Source organism: Antennarius striatus, chromosome 3 (genome assembly GCF_040054535.1).
Source record: "Antennarius striatus isolate MH-2024 chromosome 3, ASM4005453v1, whole genome shotgun sequence".
NCBI lineage: Eukaryota > Metazoa > Chordata > Actinopteri > Lophiiformes > Antennariidae > Antennarius > Antennarius striatus.
In genome coordinates this window covers 3,873,772-3,896,892 of record NC_090778.1, presented here as the reverse complement: position 1 = coordinate 3,896,892, position 23,121 = coordinate 3,873,772, and the positions used below count along the sequence as shown (strand labels likewise).

At 39.6% G+C, this 23,121-nt stretch overlaps 3 protein-coding genes across 4 annotated transcripts; 1 reads left to right on the top strand and 2 right to left on the bottom strand.

Annotated features, from left to right (window-relative positions):
- Positions 1-49: 49 nt before the first annotated feature.
- Positions 50-8,153, bottom strand: ppm1f (protein phosphatase, Mg2+/Mn2+ dependent, 1F). 2 transcript variants are annotated; one of them, XM_068311443.1, is made up of 8 exons: positions 7,975-8,153; positions 6,562-6,818; positions 4,951-5,081; positions 4,426-4,628; positions 4,123-4,311; positions 3,762-3,905; positions 3,187-3,280; positions 50-2,914 (listed from the first exon to the last, which is right to left on the bottom strand). In XM_068311443.1, exons 2-8 carry the CDS (start codon positions 6,726-6,728, stop codon positions 2,547-2,549), a joined length of 1,296 nt encoding a protein of 431 aa, XP_068167544.1. In that variant the 5' UTR covers positions 6,729-6,818; positions 7,975-8,153; the 3' UTR covers positions 50-2,546. The 2 variants fall into 2 exon arrangements, with proteins under 2 accessions (XP_068167544.1, XP_068167545.1); XM_068311444.1 differs by having other exon boundaries at positions 7,996-8,153.
- A 1,014-nt stretch (positions 8,154-9,167) lies between these two features.
- Positions 9,168-22,339, bottom strand: top3b (DNA topoisomerase III beta). Its single transcript, XM_068310702.1, has 18 exons — positions 22,117-22,339; positions 18,279-18,410; positions 17,796-17,902; positions 17,602-17,676; positions 17,283-17,479; positions 17,034-17,190; positions 16,844-16,957; positions 16,053-16,143; positions 15,494-15,648; positions 15,269-15,374; positions 14,725-14,871; positions 14,379-14,552; positions 13,535-13,663; positions 13,238-13,387; positions 12,510-12,610; positions 11,123-11,324; positions 10,177-10,364; positions 9,168-9,620 (listed from the first exon to the last, which is right to left on the bottom strand). Exons 1-18 carry the CDS (start codon positions 22,184-22,186, stop codon positions 9,345-9,347), a joined length of 2,571 nt encoding a protein of 856 aa, XP_068166803.1. The 5' UTR covers positions 22,187-22,339; the 3' UTR covers positions 9,168-9,344.
- Positions 19,808-21,544, top strand: LOC137593255 (interleukin-17A). Its single transcript, XM_068311960.1, has 3 exons — positions 19,808-19,822; positions 20,075-20,250; positions 21,322-21,544. The coding sequence occupies exons 1-3, from the start codon at positions 19,808-19,810 to the stop codon at positions 21,542-21,544; spliced, it is 414 nt and encodes a 137-aa protein (XP_068168061.1).
- Positions 22,340-23,121: the final 782 nt, after the last annotated feature.

Here is a 23,121-nt window from a genome sequence, read left to right as displayed (position 1 = left end):
ATCGAGATCTTGAATTTAATCCATTAAAAAAAACACATCTTCAACTTGATCTGTTTTATCACTCCTTTTAATTCAGTCAAAATACTAAATATTACATAAAACAGCCCACTGCAGTAGTTTAGAAAATCAGAATATTAAGGTTGAACTACAGCCCATAATGTTATCAAAAATCAAACATAGGAATCGCAACTGCTATGTGTGATTTTTTTAAAAATCAAGCCACACATTCCACAGAAATACTCCCACATGTGAGTCAAAGTTCTGTGGAGTTTTGGTTCATTAGCAATACGTCAAACCAAAAACACAGCCAGCTGTAGATTTAGTAAAATACTTTCTACAGTGAGTGACTGGCATTAAATAATACGAATTCCTCTCACAGGACAACAGTGGAGCACAGCACAGAGTTCTCAGAGGCACAGTTACCATGGCACTGGATTACATACATAGATTACACACATTAATGCTGTTAGTGTGAATCCAAACACCACACGACCTAAAAGAGACATTTTCTTTGTATCCAAGAGCTCCAAAAAACAGAACACAATCTAAACATCACATTTAATACTGTTGATGCACAGACAAGGTATGACCGAGAGGATATTTAAACACGCAGACCATTAAAATAAAAAATAACAGGACTGTTTTAGAAGTAAAACGACAAGAAAAACAAGATTTATTTTACATTTATCTGAAAAGCCAAGAAATCTTCTTACTGTAAGCCTTAGCTAGAATGTCCCTTTATTTATTAATTCTAATTCATCTGCAAACAGTGTGGTTTGAACCGACCCTTCCTCAATCAGATTACCTAATCCCAGATTAGCGACTGTATAGCACAGCAGACCGCTCAAGATTCAGAGATGTCTCTGAGGAATGTATTCCAATTAAAAGTTAACTTTGCATGTATAGTTTCAATGCAAAGAGTTATTAATATATTATTATTTGATATCATTGTTTTTCAGAAACAAGTGCAAGAACGAGCTATTCTACAGTTATGTTGAAATTTAAACGCGTCTGATTTGGGGTCCCTTTAGCAACTCTGTCCGTACTGGTTTTGGGGGAACCCACACACAAGTATCTCCAACCAACATTACCTGAAATAACTTTACCGTTCACATCAATTTGCATTAATTTGTTTGTTCATATAAGCTAAACAATCACAGTGTAACATTACATGTGACACACCAACACAGTAAAAACACTCACAAATAGTTTGTTCTCAACAAATGCTTCCTCAAGACTCCTTTAAGACGTGTTTAAAGAATCACAGGAGGTGGTCTTTGTACCCCAGCAGATCACATCTGGAGGATCTTTTTTTTTTTTTTAAAAGGCTGGTGAGTTTTCCATTGGGCCACTTTACAGTGAGTTTGTCTGATGTTCATATTAGAAGAAAAGAACACATCAGTAACTAAAAGATCAGGTAGGTCTTCAATGTTCCCTTTTTTATCAGTTCCAGAAAATGTGAATCTAACATAAGCTGTTTATACTTGATTCAGACATTATACTTTCAGAAATCCAACCGGATGGACCAGATCAGACCGCTCGATATCAGGTTCCATTAATCACAAATTAGATCCAAAACAAAACATTCCAATATGTTACACTAAAATTTTTATCAAAAAAACAAACAGTGATGAGGAAGATGGTCTCAAAAGTAATGAGTTCATTCAAGTTTGTAGAATTTAATGGGATTCGGGATCAAAAATGAAATAACAAAAATTGTTTTTATCATGGGTTAATTCTGTGAACCACACAATAAGTGTGTTTTGTTACTACTGAGTCTTTCATATGTGCCCAACCCATGGTGACACACCTCCACAGTTCTACAGAAGCCCACAATGGAGAAAGTTAAGAACAGTTTGTTGTGATCTACAGTCTCACCACTAGATGTCACTAAATCACACAGATGGGACTGAGTTTCACATAAAATCATTTCATGGTTTCTGCAGAAGAATCACAAATACCTTTTTTCATCACTACACATCTGCTCTCAAGCATCATTTACCAGAAACAATGTTAAGTGTTTTTAGTGTTCATATTAGGGGTTTTTTCCACACAAATGGAGAACATTTTGGACACTTATTTTATGTAACAAAGCCCTTTCAATAGGTCAGGATCACATGACCAACAAATGACCAACGCTGAGGTTAAAATGTTTCCAAGTCACACACAAACACAAGTTGATATGTTGTTCATATGTTTTAAGAAATCGATGATCCATCAATCAGTCAATCACAAACCAAATGACACGCAGCAAATCTGAAGCGGGCAGGATTCCAGTGTAGGAATGCTGGTAGATTTCTGAGTGGGCGAACATGTTTGGGTTCTCAGTGGGGCCCACAGGCCCCCTTTGGCCCTCAGTGCTCTAGTAGGTTAATGTGGCCCTGCATCATCTCACAGAGCCTAAATGATCATTTCCCTGTTAATCAGTGACACCGAGACTCAACTGCATTTTTTTTAGCATCAAACATCTGACAAATCCTGGAACATGTGAGAAATATCAGGCACAAGAGCTTGGCACAGTAATGACCACACAGCAGACCCCTGCTTCACTGCTGTGGTGCATGATGGGAAGCAGCAGTTCCTTTGGTGGCGTCTTGAACCAGCAGCTGCTCTGTTGGACGCAGGAACACCACGATAACCGTGATGTTATCGCTAGAACCAGCAGCCTTAGCATGACCTACCAACTGTTGAGCGACTCTCAGTCCAACATCTTCCTGTTCCTGTGGAGTGTCTCCACCGCTGTCGAGGTCACCGAGCTGTCGCAACGCATCCAGGACGAGACGTGGGACTTCTGAAGGTCTGACTGCATCGAAGAAGCCATCGCACGCCAGTAGCACGTAGTCCTCATCGCCGAACAGCTGAGTTACTGAGCAGTCAGCGTCTCCAGACACGTAAGGCTTCTGGTCAAAGTCACCTGGAGCAGAAATGTGGTTTGATCAGCAGCTAGAGCTCAACACTGTCTGCATCCTATTCTACATTAATGTTCCTCCAATCCTATCTAAACATCACCCACCTTACAAATATCATATTTTCATATAATCCATAGTCCACAGATACGAGAGAGGTTGATAAAGCGAAACCATTTTGACAATCATGTCTCCAGAATACTTGGCAAGCACAGTTCTCTCTACTGGTGAGAGAACTAAAAAACACTATGGTAGAATAATGCATGAAACATGAGCTTACCTATTGCTCTGGATACAGCATAGGTTCCATTAACACGCCAGCAACCCATGAAGGTGATGCAGCCACCGAGATCCTCAATTCTCTGTCTCTCATCCTGGACACAACAGATCTTATTTCAGACGTCCGTGTTTTCTGAATTGTATTTAAGGGAAATGTGCAGCTAAAAAGACACATGACTTCTGGCATTAGAGGACAAACTCAAATACTTTCAGTCAAATTCAGAATTATTTTTCACACAAATTCAAATTTCATCTGGAAGAGTCACAATTACTTTTTCCACCAGAAAATGTCAATATAACAGAGACATGACCAAAATGTTTAGAGGTAGGGAAATTCATTCACTTATTTTTTGGTCACTTAATACAGTTACTTTTTCACAAAGCCTTGAGAAGCCAAATGTCATCATCGTCATGAACACAAAGCGTGGTCTGTTTTCCTTTCACCTGAACACAAGACAATGAAGGACTCTTCAGCTAAACCCTCTCGATACGATCAACGTGAACATTCTTCCTGTTGTGTTCACGCTGAATGCAAACACCCAGCCTCACAGGTAGAGCTATGTGTGATCTCCTCACCTCTCTTTCTGGTTTATGGGGGTCCATGAGTGTTACATCCTGTCCCCGTCTGACCAGCACTGCTTGAGAGTCTCCCAGCCAGGCAACGGTCAGCTCCTGACCTTGGATCAGCACCGCTACCCCCGTGGTGCCACTCCGCAGACGCTGAACACAATAAACACATAACCATTTACAGGAATCCCTCGCATATTCGTCTACAAGATGATCATCTCGTCTACAAGAAAATGGCCGGATAAATTTAAATACTTCATAACTGCATTAAAGTCAGTTACGACAGCAAGGTACACCTCTGAGTGTATTGGTAGTGTGTGTGGTGCATGTGTGTGTCAGGTGTAGCCTGTGATCTGTGCTGCTGCGGTACCTCTCTCTTGGCTTTGCTCTTGAACATGTCATCTGTGTGCTTGAAGGCGGTTTTAAAGGCTGTGGCTGCGTCACTCTGCAGAGTCTTCTCTTTACTCAGACGCACATGGAGGTGAATGGAAGCGTAGGTGGCGGCGTCCACACCTCCATGGCCATCAAACACAGCGTAGTAAGCACGCTCCACTCCATCCTGTGAGGTGGACAGAGAGAAAGGGTTTGACACGTGTTTTTTTATCCATGTGGGGCTGAAAATTTGGGACAAGAGAGGAAAATCCATGACAAGCAAGGCTGTGTTGTCTGGTACCTGGATTCCAAAGAGCTGGTTGAACTCGGCCAGGATCACATGTTTGTCCTCCATCTTCCTCCTCGTGTTCTTAATTGCGTGAACCGAGCAGCGGAGGAACCGAGAGGGAGCAGATGGGAGCTTAGGGAGGTTCTGATGCCACGTCAGCGCCACGTCTATCAGCTTGTTGAGGAAGAGACGCAGAACTGACTCTGACTCAATCACTGATGACAAGATAAACAAGAAATTATTTTCCTGTTGGTAAATACAGATCAGGTTTAAAGATCCTCAAACTCATCTGATACTGAGGTGGACTGGACCAGCACATTTTAGCACTAGATGTCTTAATGAGCGTACAAGGATGACCAGAAAACCTGAATGTTATTGGACAAGTGGTCGTCTTGTAAAGAAAATGAGAATCTCTATCTCAGAGGATAACAAGTTCGACACAACTTTGAGGGTTAAGTCTGAGGTCATGGGTTTTGTGTATTTCCTGGTCCATCTTTCCATTCAAAATAGTGTTGAAAGACAGTAATGAAAACTAACAGACGACTTGATGTCCCTCTTCTTGGTTGGCCTCAGCTTCCTGGGGGCAGTGGAAAGGTGAGAGGTCACTCTGTAGCAGCTGGGACAGCGCTGCCTGGCACAAGAGGGCACTAAGGCCAGCAGGAGCCCCTCTGGAGCAACACAGACAAGAAGAAATAGATGTTGGTCTGATCAGAATTTTTCTCTTCAGAGGCTTTTCAGCCAAAAGGTGACAATCAAACAACCACAGGTAAGCAAACTAGCAGAATAGATCAGTGCTCAGTCCACCAGTGTAAATGTGAGATCAACTTGTCCTTCACAGATTTAGATTGCTGTTGTAGCGCAAACTGAGCTTAGGAAACAGGAAATGGGGAGAACAATGACGTCTCTACAGGATGTGAAGATTTCCTGTCAGGCATACTTCTAAACAGAAACGGGGAACAGAAGTTTATTTTAAAAATATTGCCAATTTTCTGAAAGCTCCGAAATGAGAAAGACCAGTGATCTCAGGGGGCTAATAGAACCAAACAGGATGAAACATTCTGGACTCTTGATTTCAAAACAAACCAATCCTTCTGCATATTTACAAAAAACCTGATGCAGTATTCTGGGATGCTAAATGTACATGCACCATGTAAGAAGCACCAACTCCACCTGCAGGCTCTGAGTCTGGCTTCTGATACTGAATCCTATTGATTAGAACAGACTGGTTAAGAAAGTAGAGTCGGATACGAGGGAGGAGTTCTGCTGGTGCTCTCTTGTATTTTTAGTTTTCTGCTTTCACTTTTACAGTGCACCACTGGTTGTTACTGAGTGAGACAAGCATGCATAGTGAACGACAGTGGCAAGAGCAGAACTGTCAGGAATGTGAGGAATTCCACCACGCACTGACAAGAGCGTTGAACAGCATCCAGTTTGCCTGTAGTAACTACATTAGACACAGCAGCTAAGAGTGTGCAGTTTATTTTTCAGCAGAATCTCATCCCATTCAGACATTAGGAATGATTAAACTGTTCAATTTAACCGTTTCAAACGGAATCCAATGAGGTTTGTTCTTTGTTTAAAAAGCCCTTTTCAGGGTTTTTTAACAAACAAATACTGGCTCACTGCATCCGTTGTGATGGATGGGTGAAGCGACGGCCTAATGTCATTCAGACAGAGAACCTAGAACTAATTCAGTTTTAAACAACAGATACAAAGCCTTATGTAGCTAACATGTTGACCTTAGATGCTTTTGTTAGAAAGAAAAAAAATTCAAATAGTGAGCACAAGTAACTATATTTCAAATCTTCGGACTTCTACAGAATGTTTATTGTGTATTTGGGCTATTAAAATATGTCTGTCTTCACTAGTTCAGGAGAATGATGTAGGGTCATTTACAAAAACGGTATTATTTTCCTGTAACTCCATCTACTCCTCATGATTTGTTATTTTTAAGTTTAGCAAAACTTTCTTTAATTTCATCTTCTCTGACTTGTTCTATTAATTCATTGAATGAAGAAGAAGAAATAGGGGGTATTAAATGACACTGACCCGAATCTAAAGGGCATTGGGAGTGCTGACACCTTTGACCATACTGCATGCCTTCTAACATGTAAGCTGCATGTTATGTCCTTTCCCTCCCAGTCATACCTGTCAGCCAGCAGCCTCAGGCCCAGCTCCAGGCTCTCTCCATGCAGCTCCTCCATGGATGCTTTACGGCTCAGAGGGCTGACAGGCAGCAGGCTGTCCTCCCCCAGAGCAGCAGGGAACTCCACCACAAACCTTGCCAGGAAACTCCTGGCCTCCTCCTCCTCCATCCCGCTGACACTGAGACAGGAGGATCTCAGGGGAACAGGGGTCAGGGATCACTCACACGTTGAGACTTGGAAGGCTTCAAATCTGGCACTCTGATGGAATATAATCAAATACACACATTATGAATTGGCATTATATGTATGTGTGTGTGTGTGTGTGAGTAAAATAATAATAAAAATCAAGTTTACATCATTCTTATATTAGTTTTATAACCTTTAAAAAGACTTTTATTTTATTATTCATTCATACATAAAGCATCTGTGATGTATGGTAAACATAACCAAATTGTATTTGTAAATTTTGATTTATTTTCTATACTACATTGAAAAAATATACTGCATATTGAAAATGCATTCATGAATAAAGTACAATAGAGAACTGGGAATGGTTATCTTCAGTTTAGCCTGAACCAATCAACCTGGATCCGGTCAACAATGTAGGGTGAGGTGCACCTGTGTGTGTGTGTGTGTGTGTGTGTGTGTGTGTGTGTGTGTGTGTGTGTGTGTGTGTGTGTGTGTGTGTGTGTGTGTGTGTGTAGCATATATATATATATATATATATATATTTATTTTTATTTTTTAATTTTTTTTTTTAATTTTGCCTGCAACTTTAAAATACAGTAATAGCTCTTTACTGTGTTATTATTTCTGAGAATTTTTCTTTTTTTTGTTTTTTTCCGTTTTAAGCCAACACTGACCGAAAACAATGCTCTTTATGCTTCCAGTTTGGTATTTCTGCAGAGGCTACAATTGGTGGGTAGTACACTCAGATATTGTTGGGTACGAAAATTATTATATACGTAAATTAAAACAATTAAAGTTATTTCTAATAATGGTTTATATATTTTCCTTTAATGTTAATACTAGCTAGCAGGTTGACAGCTGTTATTAAGCGGACATTATCTCCACACATTTGGGTGTTGGTCATCCTGAACATGATGCTAATGATGCTAATAGTTTCCAGTCGCGCTAGCTTGTTAGTAACTTCTCTATAATACCAAAACGAATAACTAACACTGAGTACCAGGATAACTCTTTGTGTTCATTTTACAGGTAAGTGCATGAAACTGTAGCACATAAAATTCTAGCTTCTTTAGTGCAGATTTACGTGTCATTTAACTTCAAACATCTCGTTACTCCAGGGTTAATTGTGGAAATTACACGGTAAAAGTACCGACGTCACCCTGTCCTGCACACGGTCAGCGACATAAAATGCAGATGACTATTAGCCTTTAGAAGCATTACTTACAAACGTCTTTCCACAGCTTACCTGAGGTAAGCTAACAGTGTCTGCTTGTGACTGTTGCACCACGATCTTCCACACGGACACAGGCTGGGGAAACACGCCCTTCAGCTACACAAAGAGCCACACGGACTCGGTGCTGACGCACACAGACCTGCGCTGGGACAGCTGAGCACCAACACTCCAGCGGCGAACACACACAATCACAGTCTGATGGGAGTGACGTAGGGAGGTGTCGCCCGCCCATCCTACGTCATCACGCTTTACGTCTGTGGCTGCAGATTTAAAGGGCCATACCAACATTTACGGATGTACTGTATGTAATAAATATGTACAGTATGTATATATTATATACAGTATATACAGTATATATATATATATATATATACCTGTGTACAACATTATCGAAAAGTTCATTTTCTCTGCAATTTAATTAAAAAAGTTAAACTTTCATATATTTTAGATTTATTACACATAAATTTAAAATATATCAAGCCTTTTTGGTTTTAACTTCAATAACCGTGGTTGACAGCCACTGGAAATCAAAAATCTCAAAATGTTAGAATCTATCATAAGATCAAGTCAACCGGGCTTACTGGGACCTCCAGAGACATATTTCGTACTGTCATATTTAAACGTGTGTCAGCATGACAATAAAAACTCTGATTCTCTGATCTGATCAGCTTGTTGGTCTCATTAATGTTCCCTGTGGGGATGGTTCTTATCGCAGCATTCACATCTTCTAGCAGATCTTCTGAAGGTACTCCACCACCCAGCTTTGGTATCTGTCGGAGGCTCCAGGTTTCCAGTTGGGTCACGATCTTCCTTCTCAGGGCAGCAGCTCTTGTATTGAGGCTGTGTACGTCTCTTGGGGCTTGGTACCCAATCTCAGATTGTGGGGGTGATGGTGAAATCCCCCCGCTGACCTGTTGTCCCGGCTCCCTTTGCCGTAGCATTGTTGTAGTATTTCATCAATCTCAAGTTGTGACAGTAGTTTTCGGTTACAAATGTTGGAACATTTTATAGATACACAGACTATAAACCAAACTATTTATTTAAAAAATAGAAAACTATTGCTAAAGACAATGTGTTTGTAGCCTTTGCTTCATATATTTTACATTTAAATCTTCATTATCTTACTTAGATCTGCATTTATGCAAATAAAATAAATACATATCGATGTAAAGTGTTGAAGGGGGACAACACTTTTCTTTTTTATTGAAAACAGGTGATGATACAAATGAAATCTGTTCATGATGCTAAACAATGATTCCTTTAGTGCAATTTAACACAGTTGTTGTAAAAACAGAAGTTACTTTACTGATGTATACTCAAAATACACCTTTAAAGTAAATGTAAGCAAAAACAAACAGATATTAAACAAAGTAAGCAGCCAAAGCAGCCATTTTGTCTTTAGGTTTCTTAGGATTGCCACGGCGACCCCGTCCTCGCCCACGTCCTCCTCGTCTCGCGCCCCCAGCCCTGGGGTGCCTCATGGTTGCATGTTTGAGCTCAACCAGGTCCTGGAAGACCGGATCACAGAACACACAGCCGGTGTGTTGGGTCTCACCTGCGGGGAGTGGTGTACGAGTCTTGTTGAAGTCCACCGCTACTAAAGAGGCGTCACAGGCATCGCAGCTCTCCTGGGAAACCTGCGGGAGCAGAGAGGAACCAGAGAAGGCCTGAATTAACACTGCTGTGAAGTCTAGATCATTCCAATCATGCTGGTAAGAGGAAAATCAGGACAACCTGGCAGAGCTCGGCATCAGGAACTTTGTGTGAGCGAGATAAAGTAGCTCAAACAGATTTAAACACCTGTTAACTATTAATATTTGCAATGGTCACCGTACAGATTAAAGCGGACCTAGACTTTTGTAGTCTGAACAGTCACACACCACATGAAATCAGATTTTTGCAAGATTGATTGAAACCACTTTCAGTCGGTTTCAAAAATTTAGAGAATAACTGAAGTTTGCCCTTAATTGTAATTTAATTGAGACTTAAAAAAATGAAACTGAGGTACTGTCAGACAAAGTATTCAGCAGGAACCAGAGGACGTGATGCTGAGATCTACAGACAGAGTGGGAAGAGTCAGGCTTCCCTTTTGTTTGAGTCTTCATATCGAGACGTCTTTGCTGTTCTGGTCCATTTAGACACTGAACAGTAAACAGAAGATTATCTTGACAAGATGTGGAACTATCGTCTTACCTGCACTCTGTGTGCATGTTCAAAGAAGTGCACCACCACGTTGCATTTATTACAGGCCATCCTCCATTTTGGTCCAGAGGTGGGATCCAGCACCAAAACCCCACTTTCACACTCCACACACTGTCCAATGCCAAAGGAGTTCAGAGAGTGCTGACAGGTTGGATGGGTGCATTCATTACATCCCATACCTGAGAAAAGTTGATAGAGAAAAAGGGTCAAGACGATGTTCCACTTTCATTTCCTCAGACTTACCAGATATAATAACAGGACATAAAAACAACATATAATAAAATAAAATACCGGTAAAGATCATTGTTCTCAAAAATGCCACAAATGTGTGAAAAATATTCGAAATAAACATCTTTAAATCACCTCCTTTGTCAAAACAACACTAGAAAACTCAAATGTGGCAGATAATCCATTTACTGACGAACCAATATTTAATGCATTGTCATACATTGTTTTATTATACTCTTCTAGCCACTGTTACTGGATGTGCTTGTTGTCCAGTTGAGTAATAATTTTTCTCACCTCTTTCAATGCTTTATCTATGTTATGTGATTACCAGTGTGTTTTGAATAATGAGAAAAATTAATTGACTGAGATATTGTTGACCAAAACTGATGAGCTAATCATTATCATTAAGATGCAAGCAATCAGAGATGCTGTTGATCACATTGGTAGATATCATGGGATGCAAGTTTCTCAAACCATGATGACACATCTGCAAGTACTTGAGAAAAGTAAAATGTCTTTCCTCCAATACCGATCACTGGTAATGACGTACCGTTTGCTGCGTGGTCTTTAAAAAAAAAAAAAAAAGATAATTTATGTTTAATTTATGATAATTTCATGTTGAATAAAGCCATAATTACTCAGAGGATTTTTTTTTACAAACGAGCCCCCATCGAACAAACACAAGTAATTCCTCCCTTTTTAGTCCTACCTTTCTTCATGTCCCTGAAAGGTGGATTGCTGAAGCAGTAGGGACACAGGGGGTAACTTTTGCCCCGGGCCCCAGATGTCCACAACACCAGCTCAAACTCATCCAGCGGACAACGGAGTTCCTTGTACAACTTGATGGCTCCATTCTGGGGGAGACTGTAGGTCTCGTCGCAGTGGGAGCAGTGGAGCCGGCTGGGCTTGGCCTGCAGATTCATGTCAGGGTGTCACGACCAGATCAAGTCAATCCTTTAGACTGAACAGTTGTCACAGCAAGAGTCCTTTTTTGTAAATAGGCCATTCATTGAAGGTGCACCTCATAATCCGGTGCACTTTATAGTGTGGAAAATTCTGTACCTTTTTCACTATGGAAACCAACTGCAGTCACGGCATCCTCATTAACCCATTAGTTGACTCCATCACAGTCAAAATGATTCAAACAGTTGCTCTCCAATCAAATGACAATTTCAAGTCAATCCAAATAATGCTGCTTATGCTGATTTCTTAACATATCTACGTTAGCATTTGGCTAAATAATGCCTTTACATTTCTAACGTAATAGAATGTAAATTAAGCAGTGCTGAACTTTAGTTACATAATGCCCTACAAATGAAAAGGAAAAAAATTGTAAATCTCTAATTCATAATTTAATCTACGACATGATTGATTGTGGTAAACAGAAATAGGGCAACATACTACCCAAAGACACTGTATGAATGTGATTCTTTTCATCAGTGCTACATTACTCATTTAAACTTGACAAATGACAAAGTCCTGTGAAACTAATGGTCGACCTAACTCAATATTCATCCCACGCTGAGCACACAAAACTCATGCGTTCCTTTTCTAAGCACCATGACGACCACCAAAAGGGATTCATTTGTGGGTTTTCAACAGTAACTGCACACGTAATTCAAATACAAAGGCCAAAAGAGCAGCGGTCTCATGATTCATTCATAAATTTAAAAGCGGGTTCAGTCATCAGATGGAAATGGTAATAAGGAGAGCACTTTTGTATTTTAAACTTTGAAGGCCAGCAACCTGACGTCACAGAGTAAAGAAAACAAGGCAAATGGTACCTGGGTCTTTTTAGAAGTCAAAACTTCTATTCCTACTTTAACCTATCTAATGGGACTTTCAGATGCTCAGTAGAGGCGATAGAGCCAAATAAGGAAATAAGGGAAGTAACGCATGTCTGTTCTAAATGGTAGGAAGTCAGTGCTTGAGCAGATTTGGTCCTGAAAACTACAATAGCAGTGACCCAACACTGATCATCTATAAAGAACTCCCACCATTGGTTGTCTTCTGTATTGATGTGTGGATTGTTCACCTTTAAAACTCTTCCATCTCCTTTAAAAACCAACGCATCAATGCAAACAGGAACTTCTGACCTGTATGTACTTCATGAAACGATGGCACTTGCCACAGCGGGACAGTGGCTTTCCAGTGGCAGCAATGGGTGAAAAAGAGACCTCCATTAGCTCATCCATGCCTGTAAAACACAACAGACAGATGAAATTGGTTACTGCTGTCCAGAATGTTCAAATAATCTGACTAAATACAATAAAATACAAATCCATCACTGCATCTCTCTATACAATCACTTTCAACTTCTACTGAAATCCACATGAGCCACTGTTTCACTTTCACCTGGTGCACAGGATACTTGAATGCTTGATTTTCATTTAAATAAATCATTCATTAATAGGTCAATGGAAAGAATCTACAGATGCATATAAATTTAGTCTAAAACAATAAAACTCTAGTGAGACCATCATTTAAGGGGGACTGAAACAAATCCTTATTTTCAGAATTGATGAATCCTTTTGGTTTTGGTTGTTATGCAATAGGAAACAATGACAAAAGGCCAATTCTGTTTCTAAACATGGAGTTGAAATTTATACTTGCGAGACCATACTCTCGCTTTAATCAATATACAGTATTCTAAGACAAAGAGTTCCCATTGGAGATGAAAACTTGGTTCTTTTATTCTGAGATGAATGTTCAGCTGCGGTTGAGCCCAATGGAACTGTAAAAACCTCATTGTAGCTTAAATCCTAAATCCTTTTCACTGACAGCGCTTCAATGAGCACGTGGCACAGCACGTCAGTGAACTCACTTGTGATGGAATCCACAAAGTAGTGAAACTTCCTCTTGAATATATCCAGCGTGTGCTGCAGGACCTGCTGAAAGTTGGCTTTGCCGTGTGCAATGAGGTTTAGCTGCTTCTCAACAGCGCTACGTATGGTGGGCAGCACCAGCTCCGCATCTGCAAAATACAAACACATACTTTTAATTTCATGCAGTCAATGCCATGAAAAAATGTGGTTCATATATTTGTCTGGACTACTTACAGATGTTTATAGGGTAAACATGCTTTTGGTACTAAAGGGATACATAATAAAATGCAAATAACCTGTCTTGTAGTATCCATGGACCAGGACAATGCCTAAATTAGTTGGTTTCAACCTGCGTCCGTTTTCTACCGTCACGTAGTTCCTCTGGCAGATATTATTGATGTGGACAGGGATGCTGGCGTCGGTACCTGAAGGAAAGCAGGCAGCAGATGTGGAAAACGATCCACATTATTAATACCATGCAGTGGCAGATTAAAGCTGATGTTCAGGTCCACGTAAACATGCTCTAAATTTGAAAATAATTTAAAGTTTTTATTAGTGCCTATGGGGCACTAATAAATATTGAGTATTGCAGCACGAAAAAAACAATTACCAGAAACTGGCTTAAGCCTAGTACACCCTCTATAGTGAATTGGTATGATATAATTTATGAAATTTATGTAATGGAAAGGATTACTTAAACACTGAAGCTTCAAAAGACTAAGTTTGTAGAATTATGGAGAGACAGAAATGCTCTTCCTTTGTTTGACGTACAGTATGTTTAATTTTCCCTATTAATATTCTGTCTTTACTATTCTCTATATTAACACCCCTTGTTCTTTTCTGTTTTGTCAATGTTTTTTTTTTAATCTTTGGTTTGTTTGGGGGGGGGGAAATGCTGCAAATTAAGAACAGCATCATGATGGGAAAATTAAATTCCACTAAATCATATCAATGAAAATCATGACAGAAACCTGATGAGGTCAGAATGTCTTCATCATGAGTGAAATAACAAACCAATTCATGTGCAAAACTGTACAACTCCCATCACCTACAATAACAGACTCACTGTGTCAGCCGAACCTGTGTGTGTGTGCGTGTGTGTGTGTGTGTGTGTGTGTGTGTGTGTGTGTGTGTGTCTACCAATGCCATGTTTCTCCATGAGGGTGATGAGTTCGGCCTCAGTCAGGTAGTCTGGGGGGCCCGTCTGCTTTTCCACCAGCTTGATCTCATCTACTGTGAAAATGTCTCCACGCTCACAAGCAGGCAGGGCCTCTTCTAGAGGGATGCCCTGCCATGGCATCACTTCTGTGTAACCTGTTAATACAACACACACACTTAGTAAGGGATTCACAAGCTTTTTGTGAATCCAGAATTTGAAACTATTCATCAAGATTCAGCATTTAAACTAAACTCTGGAGCACTTTATAAGGGATTAAACATCGAAGTGTTTCCAGATGTGAAGCTTTACGCCATCAGCTGACTTCACCTGGTGAGATCAGGGTTTTTCCAGAACATGAGAACCCCTCTGTTCCAATGGTGAAGTCTATGGTGGTCTGAAGGTACTTGCAGTCCTGACTGACAGTGGCAATGAAATGTCGTGTGATGTACTCGTAGAGCCGCCAGCCATCACTTCCTGTGGAAAAGCGTGAAAGGAAGAACCTGGGTGAGCGGTTGAATGTTGGATGTTAAAGGGGTACATGTTAGAAATATCAAGGGGCTGTGGAGTGACACTGAAGACCAGAGTTGTGAGATAAGCTTATTATCTTATCTTATTATTATTATTACATCGCAATATTAAGGCAGAAATCAAAGGCTAGCTGGAAGGCAGACAATACACATATGGTATTATGATCAGGATATACATCAGGAACTCTAGTTTTCTAGAGGTTAATCTAATCAGTAAAATTAAGGAGCGCTTCTGTTGACCAAATGCTGACAAATTATATCTCAATTGTACCTTTTCTTATCAGAAATGAGATTACTTGAATTTTTTTTTTTCCAATATGAGAGTATTGGTTTGAATTCCTCACCCAGTTCTCCTTCTGAAGCAGAACGCATGGGGGTGATGGGTGGATGGTCTCCTGCATCCGTTCCTTTCCTGGGTCGGTTTATTCCAGCCGAAAGCAGCGCTTTAACCTGTCAGACATGAAAGTAAAATGTGTTTCTGGAAAACAAAGGTTTCCTGTGTATCCGTACACAGAGTGAACCCAGATACACTTAACCTGTTATCCTTCATGCATCCCAGAAACCCTCACCTCTTCAGCCCACATAGGATTGTTGGTCTGCTGCTTCAGGACGCCCTTTAGGTCGAAGTTGTCGGGGTAGTGGGTGGTCTCCGTGCGGGGGTAGCTGATGTAGCCCTGTGTATACAAGCGCTCTGCGATCTGCATGGTGTGCTGGGGACCCATTCCTAGACGTCACAGAGTGGCAGAAGTTTTGTTCTTTGTTTCCGACATCCTGAGAAAACTGGGAGTTGTAACTGATCACGATACAAGCTCTTCAGGTGAAATCTGTGGCTCTTCTTCTCTGTGCGGTAAACTACATTTTTACAGATTTGGGGTTGTTTATTGGGGGGAAAAAAAAGTCATCTGATGACATCACTTGGGGGCTCTAGAAAATAGTGATTTTTGACCATTTTCTTACATCTCTAGAATTCATTGATCAAATCCTGATCCAGGAAAAGTAGTGCTATATTAGACACTGATCCGTCACAAATGACCTACAAACTGAACACACACACACTCTACTCCTCTCATTCATTACAATACCCAGAGAACAAGTGGGGGAAAAGCTGCATGAGCGGTGAGAACATACCTAAAGATGAGCTGGCCACTCTCAACATCTCCACCGTGTTCAAGGCCTGAGGCCTCTGCTTCGCCTTCTCCTTCTTACTCACTGCCTCCACCTGTTCAGACAGAGGTCACCTGGTGTGAGTCTTCAATCGTAGGCTCAGTCCAAACTAACAGCATCTCTGAAGCTCAGTAATCAGTGCTCATTTGTTTACTATTACCCATAAAAACACTGAGAGGTTCAATGTGAAAACAAATATATAGATCTTATTCACAGGGCTGCCATCTGTGTGTGGTTTACACATGATCCCCGTGTCTGCATGGGTTCTCTAGTTTTCTCCCACCACCAAACCAATTACCTAATTACTACCTGTAGAATAGTTTTGGCCTCCTTATTTACAAGTAAAGATCGTCCAAAGTTTCAAAAGGCGATAAAATAATGATAGCTTGAAGATGATTAAACTGGTAAATAACAGATCAATCCACAAATATCTTATCCCACATGTCCAACAAAAAAACAAATCCAACACTGTTGTAAATTAACAATAATCTAAATCTCAGCGATGGTTCAAGCAAAATGCAATTCCAATTATTTATTCATTCATTCATCTTATCCACTTCTTCCACTTTCGTGGCTCATGGGGGTTGCTGTGGATCTCGTTACAACCGATTACAGGTCTTAAGTGGTTTAACATTTCAAATTCCATATAACGTTCAAAACAAATTAAATGGAATCTAATTTTTTGGTATACCTATAGATACCCTATAATCTTATTGCAGACACATTACTTTTTAAAATAAAATATTAATGAGTACCTGGGCCTCCCTGGAAGTCTTGGCCAGATTGACGAACATCTGACCCACCTCCCTGTCGAAGACCCTCACCCTATTCCAGTCCAGTGTCAGCGGGCTGTCCTTTCCTTTAAACACCTGTTCCAGGACACCAAAACATGTCTGTTAAATGTAGCAGGAAGAAAGACGATCACTGAAGAAACCAAAGATTTACCTTTGCCTGGAGGACCCAGTAGGCCTCTGGTTTAAAGGACTGGATCTTGTCATGGCGTTCAACACAAAATCCTAGGGTCGGGGTCTGGCAGGGCCCAAATGAGATCAAGGAGGAGTCGAGGTTGCCATATTTACCCTGGAAATACTTAGTCTGGAACCTGAAGGTATTTGACAAAGTCAATTTGGTGTCATACATATCCCTCACCTGAGGGAAATCTAGCGTGAGTTGACCGTGAAAAGCAAAGCATACCTGGTGAAGGCACATCCAATCCGCAGGTCCAGCTCCTGGCGTGCGTCCACCGACAGGGCTTCGTTGCGGTTGGGCTCCCCCAGCCGGTTCATAGCATTCCAGATATCAGTGTCAGTAATGGAGCTGAATTTGGCGCGGTAAACACTCTGCTCCCTGGTGCTCACCTTGTTCATCACCGGCTGAATGGCATCCAGAACCTGGGAGGTAAAAGAATGAGAGACTAAACTGTAGATAGATGGCGCTGCAGTGATTTTAGGTGAAAACTGAATTTACATTTTCTGGTGAACTTTTCTTTAAGGGTAAATAATGATGGAATTACCTCAAAACAGATGTTCTCGCCTTCTTTATCACAATCCAACCATAAAACCACGTAGTCGCAGCCTCTGGCTTCAACCTAACGTGACATCACAGAGTTAAAATGAGCATAAATCGTACAAAAGGCATGTTTCACTGTTGGTCATCTATGACAGAAGGCCATGAGCATAATTTAGTGGGTCGACCCCTCCAACTGACCTGAAGGAACTTGACCATGTTGAGTTTGGGGTTGGCCTCCTTCTTTTCTGTGGGAGCTTTGCTGAACAGTTCAGCAGGATCCACCTTATCCCAGTTGTTGTACTTTCCTTGTAAAAGAGGAACACATTTTTTCAACAATTTTAGTGAAAAATACAAGAAACCCAAGACAAGAGTTTGAACGGTGGTGTAAAAGTTAAAAATGTTTTCTTCAAGTTTCTGTTTTATACTCAATTACATTGGATTCAAAAGCAGCAACACCATCACGATGCATTTCAATCTCATTCTAAAGGTTATCAACAGCAAACATATTTTCTACATTGTCAGGCTGACAGCTGTGAGGGGAACTGTCATCTGTAATATGAGATCATACAAGCAGTTTTTTTCTGCCATTGATGAAAATAAAAACACCAAAAATACAGTTTTTTTTAATACATTCAAATAAAAATGCCATCAATAGAAGGTGAAGCAACAGAAAATACCCACCTATGAAATCCAGACTCATCACATGTCCACACACTGATGTCATCTTAAAGCGAACGTTTTGGCCATGGAAGCTGCCGGTGTATTCGTGCACTGAGCACGCTCCGTTCAGCCCCTTTCGACTGCTACAACTTCCTAAAGGCAAAAGACAACAGTGGAGGTTTTCACTAAATGTGGAGGACTTGTGTAGGTTTTTGGTTAATATTCAGCATTGTGTGTCCAGTGGTGTGACTATTCCACTTTGACACAAAGCAAAGTGCTGAAACAACATACTGTGTTGCTACGATTCATACAGCTGGAAGCAAAAGCCATTCAATTACCCATAGTAGCTTAGAAATAATGACAAAATCAGTACCTTCTGTTTCCATGAGTAAAAGAATACTAAAATAGCCCAGTATAGCAGCTAAAAAGTTGCTTCTACAGTCAATGCAAAATTCTATTAGTGCACTCTCAAAATGACTCAACCTCCTGATTGACGTCCCTCAGAAGAGACACATTTGCATCTCAGAACCAACAGTCATTTCAAATGGGAAATATCTGCAGCCTAACAGCAGAATGGATGAAGGCCTTAGAATATCAATTTGTTCTCCTAGTGGGAACATTAACATACTATAGGTCAGAGGACATCACACAATATGTCTAACAACAGTAAAAGACTCATTTGTGTTACATATACTCAAAAATAACTAATATCTGTTCTACAGAGGTATTTAATTGGACCTTCTTTTACGTGGTTCTCACAAACAGATGGAAAATTAGCGATTTAACCAATATATCTAAAATAAACTCAAATACATTAAGAAATTCTTTGCTGTACTTTTTATTGAATTATAAAAAGGTAAAATAAATACAATAAAACATGGGATATGCTGTATGTTTGTGTAAGAATGCTGGGGAAAAAAAAGAAAAGAACGACAAGTCCTTCTTGATTTTTGTTGATCATTAGTAACTGACTGCCCTTCAAGGGTCGCTTCATCAAGTCATCCTTTAAAAGGGAGAAACTGTCTCATAATAAAACCTAGGCTGATACAATATTGTTTAACACTGTTGTTTGTTTTGCTTCCATTTGTGAAAATGAATATTTTAGGCAATTCTACCAAATATGGTGAATTAACTCCAAGAGAATTATTCTTAATCTGACATTGCTGCAGCATATTTAATAGTTCACATAATGTATACTGAGACTTTTAAAAAGACTAAGATTAAAATTAAAATTTTGAGACTACAGTACCCTCACTACTTGGGGGTAGTGAGGGTACTCTCTTGGCTAACTGGACTCAACTCCACAGTGACGTCCTCTACTCAATACACTCATCCTCTCAAGGCTAAATGCTAATGACAGGCGCTTGGACACACACACACACACACACACACACACACACACACACACACACGAGGATGCCAATGTAACACAGGTGATATAAATAGAGCCAGGTCCAGACACAGGTTGTGGTTGTGGATCAACTTCAAGTCAAACACCACACAGACGACCAAAGAGAAGTTCACGCTTCAATCTCACAACATCTTCAGCCATGGAACAGCTGCAGGTAACACATCTGCATTTATGTTCAGGTTGACAATGGCGAGGGTGATGATGATGATGATGATGATGATGATGATGATGATGATGATGTTGACGCTAGTCTGGCCTCACATAGTCCATAAGTCCACCTCAGAGGTCCAGTGTGTGGATTTACTGGAGTCTAGTGAGCAATATTCAGTTGATTTAAATATTTACACTCACAAACCACTTCCAGCTCAGTGTCAAAAAGCGTGACGTGAGGGTCTTGTGTGTCCAGCTGCTGCGCGTCTCTCTGCTGTGTCTGCTGGCTCTCCACCAGTGTCTGGCCATGCCGCTGGGCTCTCAGTGTGTAGACGAGTCCTTCTGCGCTTACAGTCTGCAGGACTACTACAGCCAGCTGGTCAACCTGCCCAGCGCCATCAACGAGCGCAGCATCGCGACCTGGAGCTACGTGTGAGTACGCGCACCACTGGGGTTTTTTATTTTTTGATTTCTAGAATTGAAATGTGTATTAATGTCTACTTTTTGGTACAAAACTTACACAAAAAATTCAGTCTGACTTCTGGAATTAGGAGAAAGCTGGTCAAGTTTTATATCTTCAATTCAATTCCCTTAATTGATTTTATTAAAAGTATCCAAGTATCGATGTCCTTTCAATATTAAATATTTAAAATATCACAATATCTCTTTGTGATGAATGAGGGCTAGAGTGATGTTCAGTTTTGTGTGCCTTAGAGAATTTTTTTAAATCTCATGGTGTGGAAGGGGGTGTTGAGTTTAGTTTTTTTTTACTGATAACTGCACAAAACTAAAAGTAAGGCATCTGCATTCTAAGACATTCACATTTTTTTCATAACTTTCTGACATATATGAAGCACACAACTAAATGTCTTACTGCAACAAAAAAACAGAATGTAATCAATAACAAGCTTAATATCTAGTGGTTGAACAACTAAAGATTTAAGTTTGGATATTGCAGGGAAACATTTATTTAAATCTCAATTAAATTGTCAATTAAATATCAAAAATTAAACATTTGAGAGGTTTGACAATATATGACATTAACGAATGAACGTTACTGAAATAACGAACCAAATAAGCTACTTCATTTCTTGATGATTGGCTGATTGATTAATCCACCCGATTGTTTCCACTTCAAATTTTGTACGTACTGTATTAGAATCAATGATGATCAAAAATTTAAATTGTCTTAAAAACTGAGCTTCAATTCCAACTGACTTCACTCGATATAGACGGATAACAGTATTGCACCTTATCTGAAAATTCAATGACTATATATGCAGTTAATACAAAGTATTACATTTAAAAAAACTTTTTTTCAATTACACGTCGAACGTATTTAATGTTGTGGTGGGAGCCAAGAAGAGAATACATATATATATACATATATATAAACATATATATATATATATATATATATAAAAGAGTGAAAAGAAATAATTTTCTCGCAGCGATTCATAACCTAAGTTTCCTTCTATGACGATGACTCTCATGTCTCACCAGAGAGAACATCAACCTGAACCGGGTGCCACAGGTCATCCATGAAGCCAGCTGCAGTCACTCCTGCAGGGGACTGGATAATAGTTTTGGTCTAGAGACCATTCCCGTGTCTCTCCGGATGCCCGTCCTGAAGAAAAACCCCAGCTGCTTCCCCACAGGCAGCTACTCTCTGGAATACGAATTCATCAACATAGCCTGTATATGTGCCGTCTCCAGACACAGCTGAACATGAAGGAATAACAGTGTCAACCGAGGACCTGGATGACCATCGGGATTATGTGCTCGTCCAGGAAGAGCATGAGACACATGTTTTCTGAACCACAGTTAGGATAATATTTTATTCTAGTTCACTTTGAAAAACTCAACTGTTAACATTGTAGAATGGTAATTATAATATTTGATTGCATTTCACCATTGTGTCCATAATGAGGAGTACAGTATTCTACTGGCCTCACTATCATAAACATTTCTTTTAATTTTTTGGGGTTCCTGTGTGTTTTCCTCTATATTGTCAACACAAAACTAGTGAAACTAGTGCTAATAAAAATTGGATCAATTTACATTACTGTAATCAATACAAACACAAACATTAGAGTCAGAGTTGCAAGCTAAATTATTTAACCCCCCTGCAACAAATATGAAAAATATCATATTTGTGCACTATATTACTTACATTTATATTAACCATGGGCAAAATAACACAATCATCTTGCTTTCCATTATTAGTTATTTGAGATTCTCTTTCTCTAAGCTGCTTTAAGACATGAATATAATGTATGAATATAAATCTGCACACACCTTTAGAGAGGATTTTGGCAATAGACTGAGCCAAGGAGGGCTTCTCCGCCACCATCAGAACGGTTCTCATGCCGGCTTCCGGTGACGCTCCGGCGGCTCAGCAGGAAAACGAAGCGGAAAGGCGGATCGGTGGGTCAAAAACCTCCGTGGGGTTAACGCTACAGAGAATACTAAACTAGGGATTTATGTTGTGAAGCATGAGAGCAGACATGACGGTTTACATACATTTTTCTTCCGGGGTTATAATGACGTATTTCCGGTGTTCACGACGGAGTGTTATTGGATGAGCCCAGAGGCCGACCGGATGTCGGGATTACCGGGAGTTTTACCTGTGGGCCGATAAATCATCTATTATCAAGTTAAGTACAGCTGAAAATCATTTAGTTTGTGCTAGTTAGGACGTTAAAATCACAAACTATCATTTTAATATTTATATTGACAATGTGCTTTAGTACAATACTGATTTAATTGTAATGCTACTGTTGTTAACAGAAGGTATCACTTTAGTGTAAATTTATTGATATGTACATATATCTAAAAAAATTATATATATATATATATATATATATATATATATATATATAGATATATATATATATATATATATATATATATATATATATATATATATATATACATACTTAATAATTTGTATATTTTCTAAATTCACACACAAGAGAATGCCAAGAGTGTGCAAAGCAGGAATCCGAGCAAAGGGTGACTACTTTGAAGAAAATAGAAAAAAACATCCTTATTTTACCTTTGTTTCTTAAGTATTGTACATAACTCCAGATGTATTCATTCATAGTTTTGATGCCTTCACTGAGAATCTACAATGTCATGAAAATAAAGAAGAAAATGCATTGAATGAGAAGGTGTGTATATATATATATATACATACATATACATATATGTATATATACAGTATATATATATATATACACACACAGTATATATATATATTTATATTACAATGCCGATAAAAGAGGCTTCAGATGTTTCTAC

What these genes read in the sequence shown, in the direction of transcription:
- LOC137593255 (XM_068311960.1), top strand. An exon ending in ATCGCGACCTGGAGCTACGT is followed by an intron (nt 20,251 to 21,321) that starts GTGAGTACGCGC and finishes ATGTCTCACCAG; the next exon opens with AGAGAACATCAACCTGAACC.
- ppm1f (XM_068311443.1), bottom strand. Translation starts at nt 6,728, where the DNA reads ATGGAGGAGGAGGAGGCCAGGAGTTTCCTGGCAAGGTTTGTGGTGGAG. An exon ending in AGAGGGACATCAAGTCGTCT is followed by an intron (nt 4,629 to 4,950) that starts GTTAGTTTTCAT and finishes TCTTGTCATCAG; the next exon opens with TGATTGAGTCAGAGTCAGTT. An exon ending in TGCTGTATCCAGAGCAATAG is followed by an intron (nt 2,915 to 3,186) that starts GTAAGCTCATGT and finishes TTTCTGCTCCAG; the next exon opens with GTGACTTTGACCAGAAGCCT.
- top3b (XM_068310702.1), bottom strand. Translation starts at nt 22,186, where the DNA reads ATGAGAACCGTTCTGATGGTGGCGGAGAAGCCCTCCTTGGCTCAGTCT. An exon ending in CATGGAGAAACATGGCATTG is followed by an intron (nt 13,664 to 14,378) that starts GTAGACACACAC and finishes GCTTTCCTTCAG; the next exon opens with GTACCGACGCCAGCATCCCT. An exon ending in AACATGCACACAGAGTGCAG is followed by an intron (nt 9,621 to 10,176) that starts GTAAGACGATAG and finishes CTGCTCCCGCAG; the next exon opens with GTTTCCCAGGAGAGCTGCGA.